This window comes from Marmota marmota, unplaced genomic scaffold, assembly GCF_001458135.2.
Source record: "Marmota marmota marmota unplaced genomic scaffold, marMar, whole genome shotgun sequence".
Taxonomy (NCBI): Eukaryota; Metazoa; Chordata; class Mammalia; order Rodentia; family Sciuridae; genus Marmota; species Marmota marmota.
In genome coordinates this window covers 133514-146569 of record NW_025999945.1, presented here as the reverse complement: position 1 = coordinate 146569, position 13056 = coordinate 133514, and the positions used below count along the sequence as shown (strand labels likewise).

The window sequence follows — 13056 nt, the reverse complement described above, 5'->3', positions numbered from 1 at the left end:
TCAGGTCATCTCTTTGAGATGCTGATTTCATTTCCTTTGGATATTTACCCAGAAGAGGGATTGTTAGATTCATATTTTAATTTTTTTGAAGAATGTCCATACTCTTTTTTTCCATATTGACTCTACTAATTTATACTCTCACAAGCAGTGTACAAAATGGTTCCTTTTTCCATTTCCCTGATGCTAGTGATGTTGAACAGCTTTCATATTCCTCTTCAACATTTTTATGGCTTCCTTGGAGAAACGTCTGTTTTTACACTATGGCCTACTGTTTCAGGACCTTGGCACATTTTTAAATTCAGCTACTTTTTTTTTTTTTTTTTTTTTGCTATTGAGTTAAGCTTCCTATATATTTTGGTTATGAACTATTTATCAACTATATAATTCACAAATATTTTCTCCCAATCCTCAGGCTGCCTTTTCTCTTGTTGACTGTTTCCCTCACTATGAAGAAAGAAAAATTTTAATTTGATCTAGTTCCACTTGTTTATTTTTGCTTTTGTTACCTGTGCTTTCAGTGCTGTATCCAAAATGTCATAACCAGACGCATTTTAAAGAGATTTTCTCGTACTATGTTTTCTGAGTTTTATGGTTTCGGTCTTAAGTTCAGATCTTTAATCCATTTTTAGTTGAGTTTCGTGTATTGTGCAAGAAAAGGAAGGGTCCAGCTTCATTCTTCTGCATGTTGGACTCTAGTGACTATCCCTCCCCTGTGTGTATCTTGCAGGACTTGTTGACCATATATACTTGGGCTTATCTGGGGGCCATCTATTCCATTCCATTGGTCATGTACGTGTCTGTTTTTACACTGTTAATTACCATAACTTTGTAACATAATTTGGAATCAAGGAGTATAATGTCTTCAACTTTGTTTTCTTTCTCAGGATTACTTAGACTATTTGGGATCTTTTATGATTCCATAGGAATTTTAGTACATTTTGTTTCTAGTTCTGTAAATAGTTTTTTTTGGAATTTTGATAGGTTCCAAATATGTATTAAGTTTAAACTATAGATTACTTTAGGCAGTATGGACATTTTAATATTATTAATTGTTCCAATCCATGAACACAAGGTTATCTTTCCATTTATTTGTGCCATCCTCATTTTTTTATAGGAGTTGTACAATTTTCAGTGTATGATCTTTTACTTCCTTTGTTAAATTTATTCCTAAGTACTTTGTTCTTTTTGATGCTATCATAAATGACATTTCTTTTATAGATAAGTTATTGGCATACAAGTTGTAAATTTTTGGAATAAGAAGAATCACACTCAACCATTACTCCAAATGTTAAATGATTTTGAATTTCTTGATTATGTTTCTTAATTCAACCTAAGAATTATAAAACAAACAACACTCATATATGAATCTTACACTGCAGTAATATCATTTCAACAACTCGTGTTGCATGAATCACAAGAAATGTCAACCAGCATTATGTACTTCCCAGTGCCTCCAGAAACTGGAATGAGAAATCACATCCTCATCCCCAGATGATTGGCTTAGATGTATTTTCCAGCCTCAAATTATAGTTCCAGAGTGTTCATTAGACCACATTGTAGGTACAAAGAAAATTCTCATATTTCAAAATTCACTTAACTGTGCCATTAAGAAGCTTCTACCAGACTTCAGCTGGCAAATATCAGGAGAAAAATCTAATAGGATTCTGTAAATGCCTTCTAAGAGATAAATATGCTCAATTTAAACTACAGGCACACAGGATTATATCACTATTTGACAGTAATTATCTGTGTGAAAAGACAGTTTGAAAGATGAAAGATTAGCATTAACATTTTCAACTTTGATAATAAGGAACACTAAGTTTTAAATCCAACTAAGTGGAATGTTATCTTTAATTTTTTTTAATTCTTAATAGTAAGCTGGTATTATAAAAAAATCTATTCAAGAATTATTATTACTTAAATTTCATCAATAAAATATTGTGGAATTTTTTTTATCTCTTTCTATAACTGTGTAAGATACTATAATATCCTCAATTTTGCCTCTAGGCCTGTGAAGCATAAACTACCATCTGACCCTTTACAAAATAAGTTTACCCATTCCTAAGCCAGAAAGTAACTTCTCACCACCAACCCAGCACTGTCTAGTAAAAAGTTAAGCTCCTCACATTCAGAACATTTTACAGATACATTTTAATAACATATTTAGCAAAACAACATGTTTACAAAGGTAACAAATAGTAATATTTTATTTACAAAAGACTTTTAAAGGCAATTCCTTGATATTCCGATATTATACCCACTAAAAGAACAGCCCTGGGGTAGGTGGCTTATTTATGGAATCTTTTTTTTTTTTTAAATGAAAAAGTGGTTACCAGAGGTGGGATACATGAGGTGGGAGGGGAAAATGGGGGGATGTAGGTCAAAGAGTCCAAAACTGAAGTCAGGTAAGATGAACTAATTTAGAGATCTAAGGTCCTGGATGAGGACTGTAGTTAATGATATTATATTGTATATAGAAAATTTTCTAAGATGGTAGATTTCAAGTACTCTTATCTCCCCCCCCCACACCCAAACAGCAACCAGATGGATATATTAAGTTCTCTACCATTAGTAATCACTTCTGTATACATATGTATATGAAAACATAATATTGTATACCTTAAATTTATATAGTAAAACATTTAAATCTTGGCTCCAAGCTAAAAATTCACAATAAGATGTTAACACTGTTAAGCTGCAGAACTGCTGTGTCGTGGGACAAATCAAGGTATATTTAGCTTTATTTCTGACAAAAATTATAGAACCCATGATGGTTAAGTATATAAGATTGGGCCCATCACTGTGGCATATGCCTATAATCCAGAGTACTCAGGAGCTGAAGCAGGAGGATCACAAGTTTGAGGCCAGCTTCAGCAACTTAGCAAGACCCTGTTAAAAAATCAAAAGTCAGAAAAAAACAAAAAAAGGCTAGGGATGTAACTAAGTGATAAACAGTCCTTGGGTCAATCTCTAGTAGTAAAGAAAAAAAAGTTTATAGGATTGGATGAAAGTCACCATTATCAATGCTGGCTCAATTACACATGAGAGATACAAGTATTTTCTGTAGTAGCTTTACACACCTATGTGTCTAACCAGCATTTTCAACTAAGCCTTTTTCTATACAACACATATTTTAATTATTATCAGTTGTAACACATCAGACTTCACTTCACTTCACTTCATAAACACTTGTATATGTGTTTATGTTTCTCAACTTTTTTGGAAATATTCTTACCTATAATTGTTCCATGAATACTGTTCATGGAGACTAATTTGTTCCAAACCCAGAATTGACTCTTAGAATAATAACTGGGCAGCCTTAGGAACATGTGACTATCATCAAGCGCCATGGAAAAACAAAGTCATTTGCCTGTTTTTTAATTGACTGTGGATGTTTTTCCCAACATCAACTCTTTGCACAACTGTCCTCACCAAAAGACTAATAATCCAACAAGTTTTTTTTTTTTCCTGGACACATCTTTTGGCCACTGAAATGAAATGAGTTTTAATAACTCACTGCTGGCTAATGTCATTCCTTGCTTTTATAAGATATGAACTAGTTGGGAACTTACATTTGTTGTAGTCTTGCTTTCATTTATAATTTTGGTGAAAAAATTCTGCTGTGATAATTCTGTTTTAAATTTTCTATTTTATCTGAACTTTGCTTTCATGTGAGTCAAGAATATCATGGTGAAGGCTTAGAGTGGTAATGTTGATGCTTAAGTGTATTTTTTTTAGCATAATGTCATTGTATAATACAAACCATATTTTGCCATTCAATTTGATAACAAAATAATCCACAGTCCATTGTACCTTAAAAGCACAACATCTGAAGTTCATTTCTTCTCTTGTTTTGACATTATAGATGAAATAATTTTTTTTAAATGTTATGTTACGGTGATACCGTGACACTCCAAACCCTGTTAAGTTATAATGTTGTCACTGTAATTCATAGCACTCTGAGCAGCAGTGTAAAGTTGTGAGAGGCCCATTCATGGTCTCTGTTGCAGCTACTCTGCTTTGCTGTTGCAGGGCAAAATCAGTCACAGACAGTACATAAGTGAATGAGCACAGCTGTGTTTCAATAAAACTTTATTTATGGATGCTGAGATTTGAATTGAATATAACTTTCAGGTGTGATGAAATTTCATTCTTTTGATTTCTTTACCAATTATTTAAAGATGTAAAAAGCATTCTTACCTCCCAAGCTATAAAAAAAATGAGTGGCATCAGATTAGCCCACCATCCTTATAGCCGACCCAGATTCTAGTATATACGTGTTGGGTTGGGAACAAATATATTGATGATTATTCATGGTTTCAGATAATCTTAAGATTTTTCTCACCCATTATTTTGCATCCAAGTTTTGATTACTTGAAGATCCATTTATGCTTAAAGAGGTTTTATCTGAAAAAATTATCACAATTGCATTTGTAGCTCCAAGATAAACAGAAAATGACTTGATTTTTGTACAAACTGTTCTTCCTACAACTAGCAATTAGAAATCTTCCCCCTTTTTTGTGCTTCAGGAAATATTTGTAGAAACTAAATATTATGTGGCTGTGATCATTTATTTCTATAAGTTTCTAAAATTCAGGTAGGTATAAATTAAATTAGTCTGGGGCATTTAAGAGTGATAGAGTATTTTCCTGGTGATTAATCAGACTGTAATATGACTTACATATTTCTGAATATTCAGCAACAACTGGCATTACAAATGGAGTTGGAAATGCAAAAAAAAGAGAAAGAGAGACTAGAAGAACTTCAGAGAACTCAAGAACAATTAGAGAAGGTAATTTTAAGTTTTATAAATATGTTTATTTAAAATCTTCTAGAATCCTTAAACTGATATCATAGTAAAAAGATCAAGGGATTGTCTAAAGACCTGTCAGACTTTAGCTGGGTGACTTAAGTATATCATCACCTTTTCCATCTCAGTTTACCTGTTTCAAAATATATGGATAGAAACATAATATTATGGGTAATATCTCACTGGATTATTGTGAGGATCAAGTACAGTCATGTATGTGAAACCGCTTTGTGAGCACCAAGTTTCTCTGTCAACATTTTTGTCAAGAGATAGCTATTCCCAATGGAGTCTTACTGAGGCATAAAGAAGAAAGAAATATAGCATTTGCTGGTAAGTGAATGGAAATGGAGAAAATCATGCTATGTGAAATATGTCAGACTCAAAAAATTAAGGGTCAGATGTTTTCTGTCATGCGGAGGCTAAAGCAAAATAAGGGAAAGTAGGTGTTGTGGGAGGGTATCGAATATCATGAAGATAAAGGGAAGATCAATGGAGTAGAAGCAGAGAATAAGAGGAAGGAAGGAGGGAGGGAAAGGGGAAGAAATATGGAAGGAATCTAACAGAATCATATTATATACATATAAAAACACACCAAAGGGAATTTCACCTTTATATGTATGTAGAAAGTACCAATCAAAAACAAATAAATAAAGGAGTGAAAGGAAGATCAGTAGAGAAGGGAAAAGAGGAGGAGGGAGGAAGGGAGGAAAAGAGGGGGTGGGGATTGAAATCAAATTCCTTGTATATAATTTGTCAAAAGGAACCCAAATACTGTGTATAATTACAATGCTCTAAAAAAAGAAAAAAAAGAAGAGAGATGAGAGGAATGATGGAATGAAATTGTCAAAACTTTCCTCTGTATACATATGAATATGTGACAGTGATTTTCACCCTTATGTATATTAAGCACTAATTTTAAACAAACTATCAATAAATTGTAGGAAGACAGAGTAGTGGAAAAGAAACAGGTAGGGAAGAGCAGAGGGCAAAGGGAAATACTGGGGACTGAATTGAAGCAAATTGTATCCTATGAAAAAAATTATATTCCATGCTTCCATAATTATGTCAAAATTAAACCCAATATTATCAACTGTAATGCAGTAATAAACATGTGGATTATGATCCTAAAAAAAAAGAACCCCAATACTGTGTATAATTACAATGCTCTAAAAACAAACAAACAAACCTAAATGTAGGAAAAGGGGAAAAAAAAAAGCTTACCATTTCTGATGGTGGTAGCTACTGTTGGAAGTTAAGTTTGTTGAAGAAAACAGCATGTCTGTTTTCTTCAGGTTAAATGGATTAACAGTAATTTGCATTTTGAAATACATTTATATAGATTTTCATGTCTTTTACTAACGTAAATTGTACACAATTGATTTTTTAAAAGCCTGTCTTCATTGATTGTGTCTATAGAATGTCAAATGTCCAGTTTACTAAGATTTCCTGGTATTAGAAAAGTATGTATCATATGGACCAAACTTATGAATGACTGAATTTGTGGCTACTATCTCACACTCACATGTTACTCCCATGTTGATTCCATAATTAAAAATAAGGTCAGAAGGAGGTTTTATAGAATATGTCCAATATGTTTATTAATGGCTCAGATGAGAGCATCTCTATTTAAAGGGTGTTTTTAAAAGTGTCAAGAATGAATTGAATCAAAAAGATGAGATTTTGATGTATAAATTTAAACCCCTCTACATAGTTTTATAAAATATAGATGCGGGTGTTAAGTTAGTCTATGTAGGAGGAGCGCCTGGATATGCACATATGTACACATACATGCAAGCACACCCTTTCTCTTTAGTTGAGTTAGTGACCCAGAATGACAGGAGAAAAACAGGATCATATCAAGAAGATAACAATCAAAATCAGGGATTTAAAGTATCTTTTATTGAGGTGAAATGATGGTTCTGTTTGAGTGCCTAAAAATAGGAGGTATCATTTTATGGCTCCAAAGCCTCACACCCATGTTATTTCAGTCTGTTCCGGTATCAACAGTCTGTGTGACCAGAGTGATGGTAATTTTAATAATTCGTCTCTCCTCTGGATTATCATCCTTTATCTCTCCCCTGCAAAGTACCTCTGCCTCTCCCATTGCTCAGAGATCAGTCCGTTCATGTTCTTTATTCTGGCCTTATTGTGGCTGCAGACAGATGATTTAAACTATCATTCTCAAAATAAGTTTATAGGAAGGATTGCCAGTTGGAGAAAGTATTGAACACTTCAACTGTGAAGAACTCTGGTACATTTGGGCCTTCCAGACTGTTGAGAGCAAGAGAATCAAATGCTGCCAGGGCTCTCACCTCTGCTGTTCTCTGGTTGCTATTTCCAGTCTCTCTCATGATCGTCTGGTTTGTAGCACTTGAGTGAGAAATGTGGTCTTTAATGGTTCCTGGGTTTATGTGTGTGTAGCTGACACCATTGGTGAGGAATGGATTTCTCTTTTGGTTCAGTTAAGAAAAGAATTTGGGGGAAAGATTCTGACTGGTTTTGTTTGTTTCAAATATCTATTTCTGTGGTTGGGGGCTATAAGAACACAGGAAAATGGAGTTGTCTTTGGAAAATAGTATCACATATGTTCCTATAATTAGGATGACCATATGTATGAGTACAAGGTTATTGCCTTCCAATAGCAAATGATCTGTCAGGTCACCCTGCTGCTTTAGAATGAAAAGGTGGATAGTAAGCAAGGTTTGGCTTGGTTGGGAGAACACTTTGTCATTCATGAAAAGGCCTCCCCTGTTAGGCAATACATTTCTACTGTAGAATTATGGAGAGTGTTGCCTACACACTATGAAGAAGACTCATTCATCGAATAGGAATTTGGGGAAAACACAAACACTTATTTCTTTCATACTATGTATAAAACTCTACTTATACCTGCAAATTCTCTTTAAAATTTCTTAAGATTTTATTAGAACTTTTATTTTGTCACTCTTTACATTTGCTAATAACTTGGCTTCAGATTTAATGTTTTTAGCTCATTTAGTTTTAAAAAAGTTTTACTTAATTATAAATAAAGCATAGCTGTCTTCTGCTAGTATTTCAATTAAACTGTGATCTGCAGTTGTGTGTGAAGTGTGTATAGACCACACCTTAAAGAGTGATGGGTTTTTACTCTTAGTTTGATTATGTAAAAATAAAAATGCTTGAAAATTAAACATGAAATCAAATGGGCTGTATTTAAAGTATTTTATTAACTTTTATATATTCTAGGAGATGAGAACGAGTGTGGAAAGTATGCCGAAGAGTGAGGATACTTTTTATTCAGAGGTTAGAAGAAAAAGTTATCTATGTTATGTGAAATGAATGACTATGCTAGGACGTAAATCTTAATTTTGATGCATCAGTAAGTAGCTAAAGGGGTATTATCAAAACTAATAGTACAAATATATGTTCTTGTGATAGATCACAAGCGTGATGCGCTTTGAAGCTAAATCTCAAAGCAAACAAAAATTGTGCATTCAGAGTGTGTTTATATACTTAAAAACTAGAATATCTTGAAATATTGGCCATAGAATTATTTACAAATTATGTATTTTAAGTTTCTGAATGTAGTTTTTCTAATTTTTTCTTGTCCTTAGCAGATATTAGTTATTCCACTAATTAACAATGTTGACTTTTTATGATGTTATTGAGAAATTTCATATTAAATCTGAAAGATATTAGTTTCAAGTCACTTAAAAGTGAAAGTGAGTTTTGTGATTGTAGGAAGGATTTCTAGACACAAGCAAAACACTTGCTGAAATTAGTGATAGATATGGAGCACCTAACTTGAGCAGAGTAGAAGAACTTGATGAATCAATGTTTTCTGATGTAAGTATCAAAAATTTTTAATTATATTTATACACATATATTTTAGTTGTTGATGGACCTTTATTCTATTATTTATTTATTTATTTATATGTGGTGCTGAGAATCAAATACAGTGCCTCACACATGGTAGGCAAGTGCTGTACCACTGAGCCACAACCCCAACCCCCAAATATTTTTTTTAAAAAGCAAATTATTTCATCTTTTTCTTTACTTTGATAAAGCCTAATACATATAAGGCCAGAACTGGTTGGCAAATAGGCTATTTTTCTTCATAGAAAGTCAGTTCCCTGGTTGCTGACCATTTGCATAACTGGCACTATGTTTTTTTAGAGGGGGAGAGAGAGAGAGAGAGAGAGAGAGAGAGAGAGAGAGAGAGAATGAGAATTTTAATATTTTATTTTTTTTTAATTATCAGCGGACACAACATCTTGGTTTGTATGTGGTGCTGAGGACCGAACCTGGGCCGCACGCATGCCAGGCGAGCGTGCTACCGCTTGAGCCACATCCCCAGCCCCGGCACTATGTTATTTAATGAAGTGTGTCATTGGAAAATCCATACTTATATCTGTATCTGTCTATGCCTATTATCTGCCTATGTCTATCTATGTATGTCACCTTATCTGTCTATTTTGGGGTTAGACTTTGAAAATAACAAAATCTCTTCAAAAGTTGTGTGTGTGTATGTGTGTGTGTGTGTGTGTGTGTGTGTATGTGTGTGTGCATGCATATGGGTATTATATAATCTTTAGATTTGGGAAGGCACACCATTTTGCTTCTCTTTAATAAGCCCTGGAACCACATACACATCCTAATGAGAGTGCATACTTTTTCAGTATATAAATACATTTGTTTGTTTAGCAAACATATCATGTCTTCTGTGTGCCAGGCTCTGTGCCAGATGCACTTGTGAATAAGAGTTTTGACCTTGTCCACAAGGTTACTCTCTAGAGGGAAAATAGGCCAGAATTTAGTAGAATGACCAGGTAATTTATTGTCCAAACTAGTATGCTTTTGAGAATGAAAGGAGGAGCTTTCAATAACTGAGCTAGATTAGCAGGTGTGGACCTGGATGGTACTGGTAGAAGGGCACATTGGAGCACTTTAGTTTGATGAGATGGAACTGCCAGCACAGATTGGGAACCTTGGTCAGGGAAGGAAGTCACCTACTTGTTACTCAGTGGTAAGGTGGAGGACGAGGAGTTCCAGGTAACACAAAAAGTGTGAAGATCCAGGCAGGAGAGAGTATGGAGTGGAGTGATTTAGCGGGGGCAGGTAAGGGATGAGGCAAGGGACAAAGCAGGGGCCAGGCCCTGAAAGGACTATAATAGCTGCCCAGAGAATCATATTTCCTTACAGGCAGTGGAGTTTGATGTAGTGGAGGCTGACATATCCAGAGCTGCATTTCAGAAAGGCCAGGCTGGCTATCTTGTGGGAAGAGAATGTGCGATACCTGTTAGGAGCTTTGCGAGTAGTCTAGAGACAGGCAGCCATGGCTGGACATGAATGTTGTTTTCAAGAGCTGTTCAAAAAGTTAGACTAGAAGGACTCAGTGCTTGTCAGTTTATGGCTATATTTTTATTGGATATCTGCTATTATTTGACACTGTGGTGGGAGCTAGAAAACACCATTGAACAATGTACCTGCCCTTTGTGGGCCTTGGGCCAGTGAGTAAGGTGCTCTGAGGGACTAGGCAGAGATTTTTAAATTTTTTTATTTTTATTTTTTGGTACTAGGGATTGAACCCAGGACGTTTTGCCACTGAGAGACATCCCCAGCCAGAGAGAGAGAGAGAGAGAGAGAGAGAGAGAGAGAGAGCGCCCACGCACAAGATGTTGAGAATGGACTGAAACAGTCCAGCACTGTGGCTGAGTTGCATGAAGCTAGGAGGATGGGAAGATTGAAAGCTGGAGAGGTGGTAAAGGTCAGATGATACTGGGTTCCGAGTGTTCATGTAAGGGATTTTGATCTTAAATGCAGTGGGAGTTATTCAAAGGATTTAGGGATTAGATCTGTCTTTTTATAAGCTGCAGAGAGGTTTCAATGGGCAGCAGTGGATAAGGGTGACCATTTAGGAGGCTATTATGGTTATCCAGATGCAAAGTAACCAGGATTAGGTAGAGATGAGTCCTAAGAGAATTCGAGATTGGCTGAGTGGACAAGGGAAGAGGGATCCCAGAAGAAAGCCAAACTCTTATCCTCAGGCAACTGAGCTGAGTGTTACCATCTGATGAGTTGATGAATATAAGAAAAGGAAGGTTTTTGAACAAGAGGGCTTCAGTGTGGAGAGGTTGACTTTCTGGCAGCTCTGAGATATGCAGGTAAAAATGGCCACTTGATGCGATGTAGCGTATGGGTCTGAAGAACAGGGAAGAGTCCAGGCAGGAGATTCAAATTCAGCAGCCATGGGCAGAGGTGCCAAGTGAGCAAGGAGAGTGAGCAAGGCACCTGGGAGAGCATGCTGTGAGTGTTTATAAGCCTGCGGGCTCAGGGGAAAAGCTCGGGAAATTCCAGAATTTTAGGGGTGGGCCACAGAAAGAGGACCTCACAAAGAGAGTGAGAAAGGAAGCAAGAAAAGTTGAAGAAAGGAAGGGAGATGACCACCTGGAGAATACATTCATTATCATGTTCTATTTGGATACTCTTCTAAATCATCTGAAATTCTCAAAAAATAACTTCATTTACATAGCAATTATGTAAGCTCTATTTCCTTTCTTGTACCTTTTCACAGTTCTCATTGTATTAAAGTCTGTTTGCTTTTATTTTGCTTCTAGGTCGCATTAAACATTGATCAAGATTTGCAGGATCAATAAATCTAAGAACAATAAAAATTGTCTGCTTATTTTAAGTTTCAAATTATGAGCTCTTGATTTGTAAGAATTTTTTTTTTTTTACCTCCAATCTTGAACTCTACAATTTTTTCCCTCTAAGGACGACTTTATAAATGGGCTTCAAAGGAGTACCTTAAAATATTGTTTGGATATTCCAATGCATCTGGTTATTTGTGTGATTACTTTGGGAGAACAGGACGGATGGAGTTTGCTGAAGCAAGCAAAAACAGGCAAAAACATGAGCTGTCTGCAGGAAATGAAGGAGGAAGCCACCGAGGAGAGCTCAGCACAGTTCAGCATGCCTTAGATATGGCTTTCTTCCTGGGAGGGGACTGCAGGGCTTTCTCCAGTTTGCTGGGAGCTGGAAATTCTGAATCCCCACTTCCATGTTGTGACTGGTCTGGGGAAGGAACATTCTCCACTATCCTGCTGGGGAATTTTCTCAAGCTTAGCTTGCTCAGCCCCCTCAAGTACAGGCATAGGAACTTCTCCTTCTTCACTTCTCTGCCCAGTGGGATGTCCAGGATCCTGCCTTCCTCTTTGGGGTTTATGAAGTCTAGGGACCTTGTATAGAATGTCCGTATGGAAAGAATTGAGTGGGGTCCAGGCAAAGTCTTAGGGTGCTAAAAGGTATCATTTCTTCTGGACCCATCAGTAGGCTCAGGTATGGGGGCAACTGCTGAAGGGCGGGTCTCACTGGGTTCAGGCTATGCACTGCGCTCTTGGCTCCTTCAACTTCAGGCCTAGTTTGAGACTCCGGAGAGAACTTTACTTCCTTTACAAAATTCTTCCAAATCCAAGTCTATGGGATGAGTGTTTTCTCAAGGACACTGGTTTGAAAACACCCATTTCAGAGATTTTTTTTTTCAATTGTGTTTTTTCCTTATAATTTGCTTTCCCTGAGTCAATTACAACTGAACAGCCTACTGCTTAAATGGAAAGACTAAAAGAGAAAAATAGGAGAAATGTTCATTTTTGTTAAAAATACATGTTATCCTGTATCAGTTCCATGTACATTTTTCAGAATAAAGTCCCATGGACCTTGGAGAAATGACTTCATGACAGTCTGGCTGCAAGGCACCGTGACCCATGGATGACCTACATTCATATCTGCCCAGGCATGAGAGTCTGAGAGCATCTTTTCCTTCCAGACCTCAGCCTCAGCCTACAAGGGGCCCATTATGAAAGGCTGGGAGGGGGACGCAGTCTTGGGAAGGTCATCCTTGGGGTATGGGTTAGGGTCTGGGATGTGGCAGCAAGAGAATCTGAGCTTAGTTTGGATATTATAGTCTTATTTAAAGCCCTCCTGGCCATAGCCAGACACAAGAGGCAGAATGTGGAAGAGACTCCTGTCTCTGAAGAAGATGAGTTACAGTTAGATTGGCTACCCTGAGCTGTCTTTCAGTATCCTAGGATTTATTGCTGATATCAGGAAGATTCATTATGGACCCACCCAAGGGTACAGAGGGATATGGCTTTTATTCTGATAGACTTTCTGTTAGATGGTATCTCTTTGTGGTTTGATTCACATTTCCCTAATGACTAATGGCTAAACATATTTTCATGTGCTTTTTGGCCATTTCTGTATCTTCT

At 36.3% G+C, this 13056-nt stretch overlaps 1 protein-coding gene across 1 annotated transcript in view; it reads left to right on the top strand.

Moving 5' to 3' along the window:
- Dydc1 (DPY30 domain containing 1) overlaps positions 1-13056 on the top strand; it is an 18942-nt gene extending 5886 nt beyond the window's left edge. The window contains exons 4-7 of the mRNA XM_048801664.1: positions 4700-4792; positions 8036-8092; positions 8531-8635; positions 11407-13056. Coding sequence (XP_048657621.1) covers positions 4700-4792; positions 8036-8092; positions 8531-8635; positions 11407-11445 — 294 coding nt within the window. The 3' untranslated portion in view covers positions 11446-13056. The remainder of the gene's footprint in view (positions 1-4699; positions 4793-8035; positions 8093-8530; positions 8636-11406) is intronic.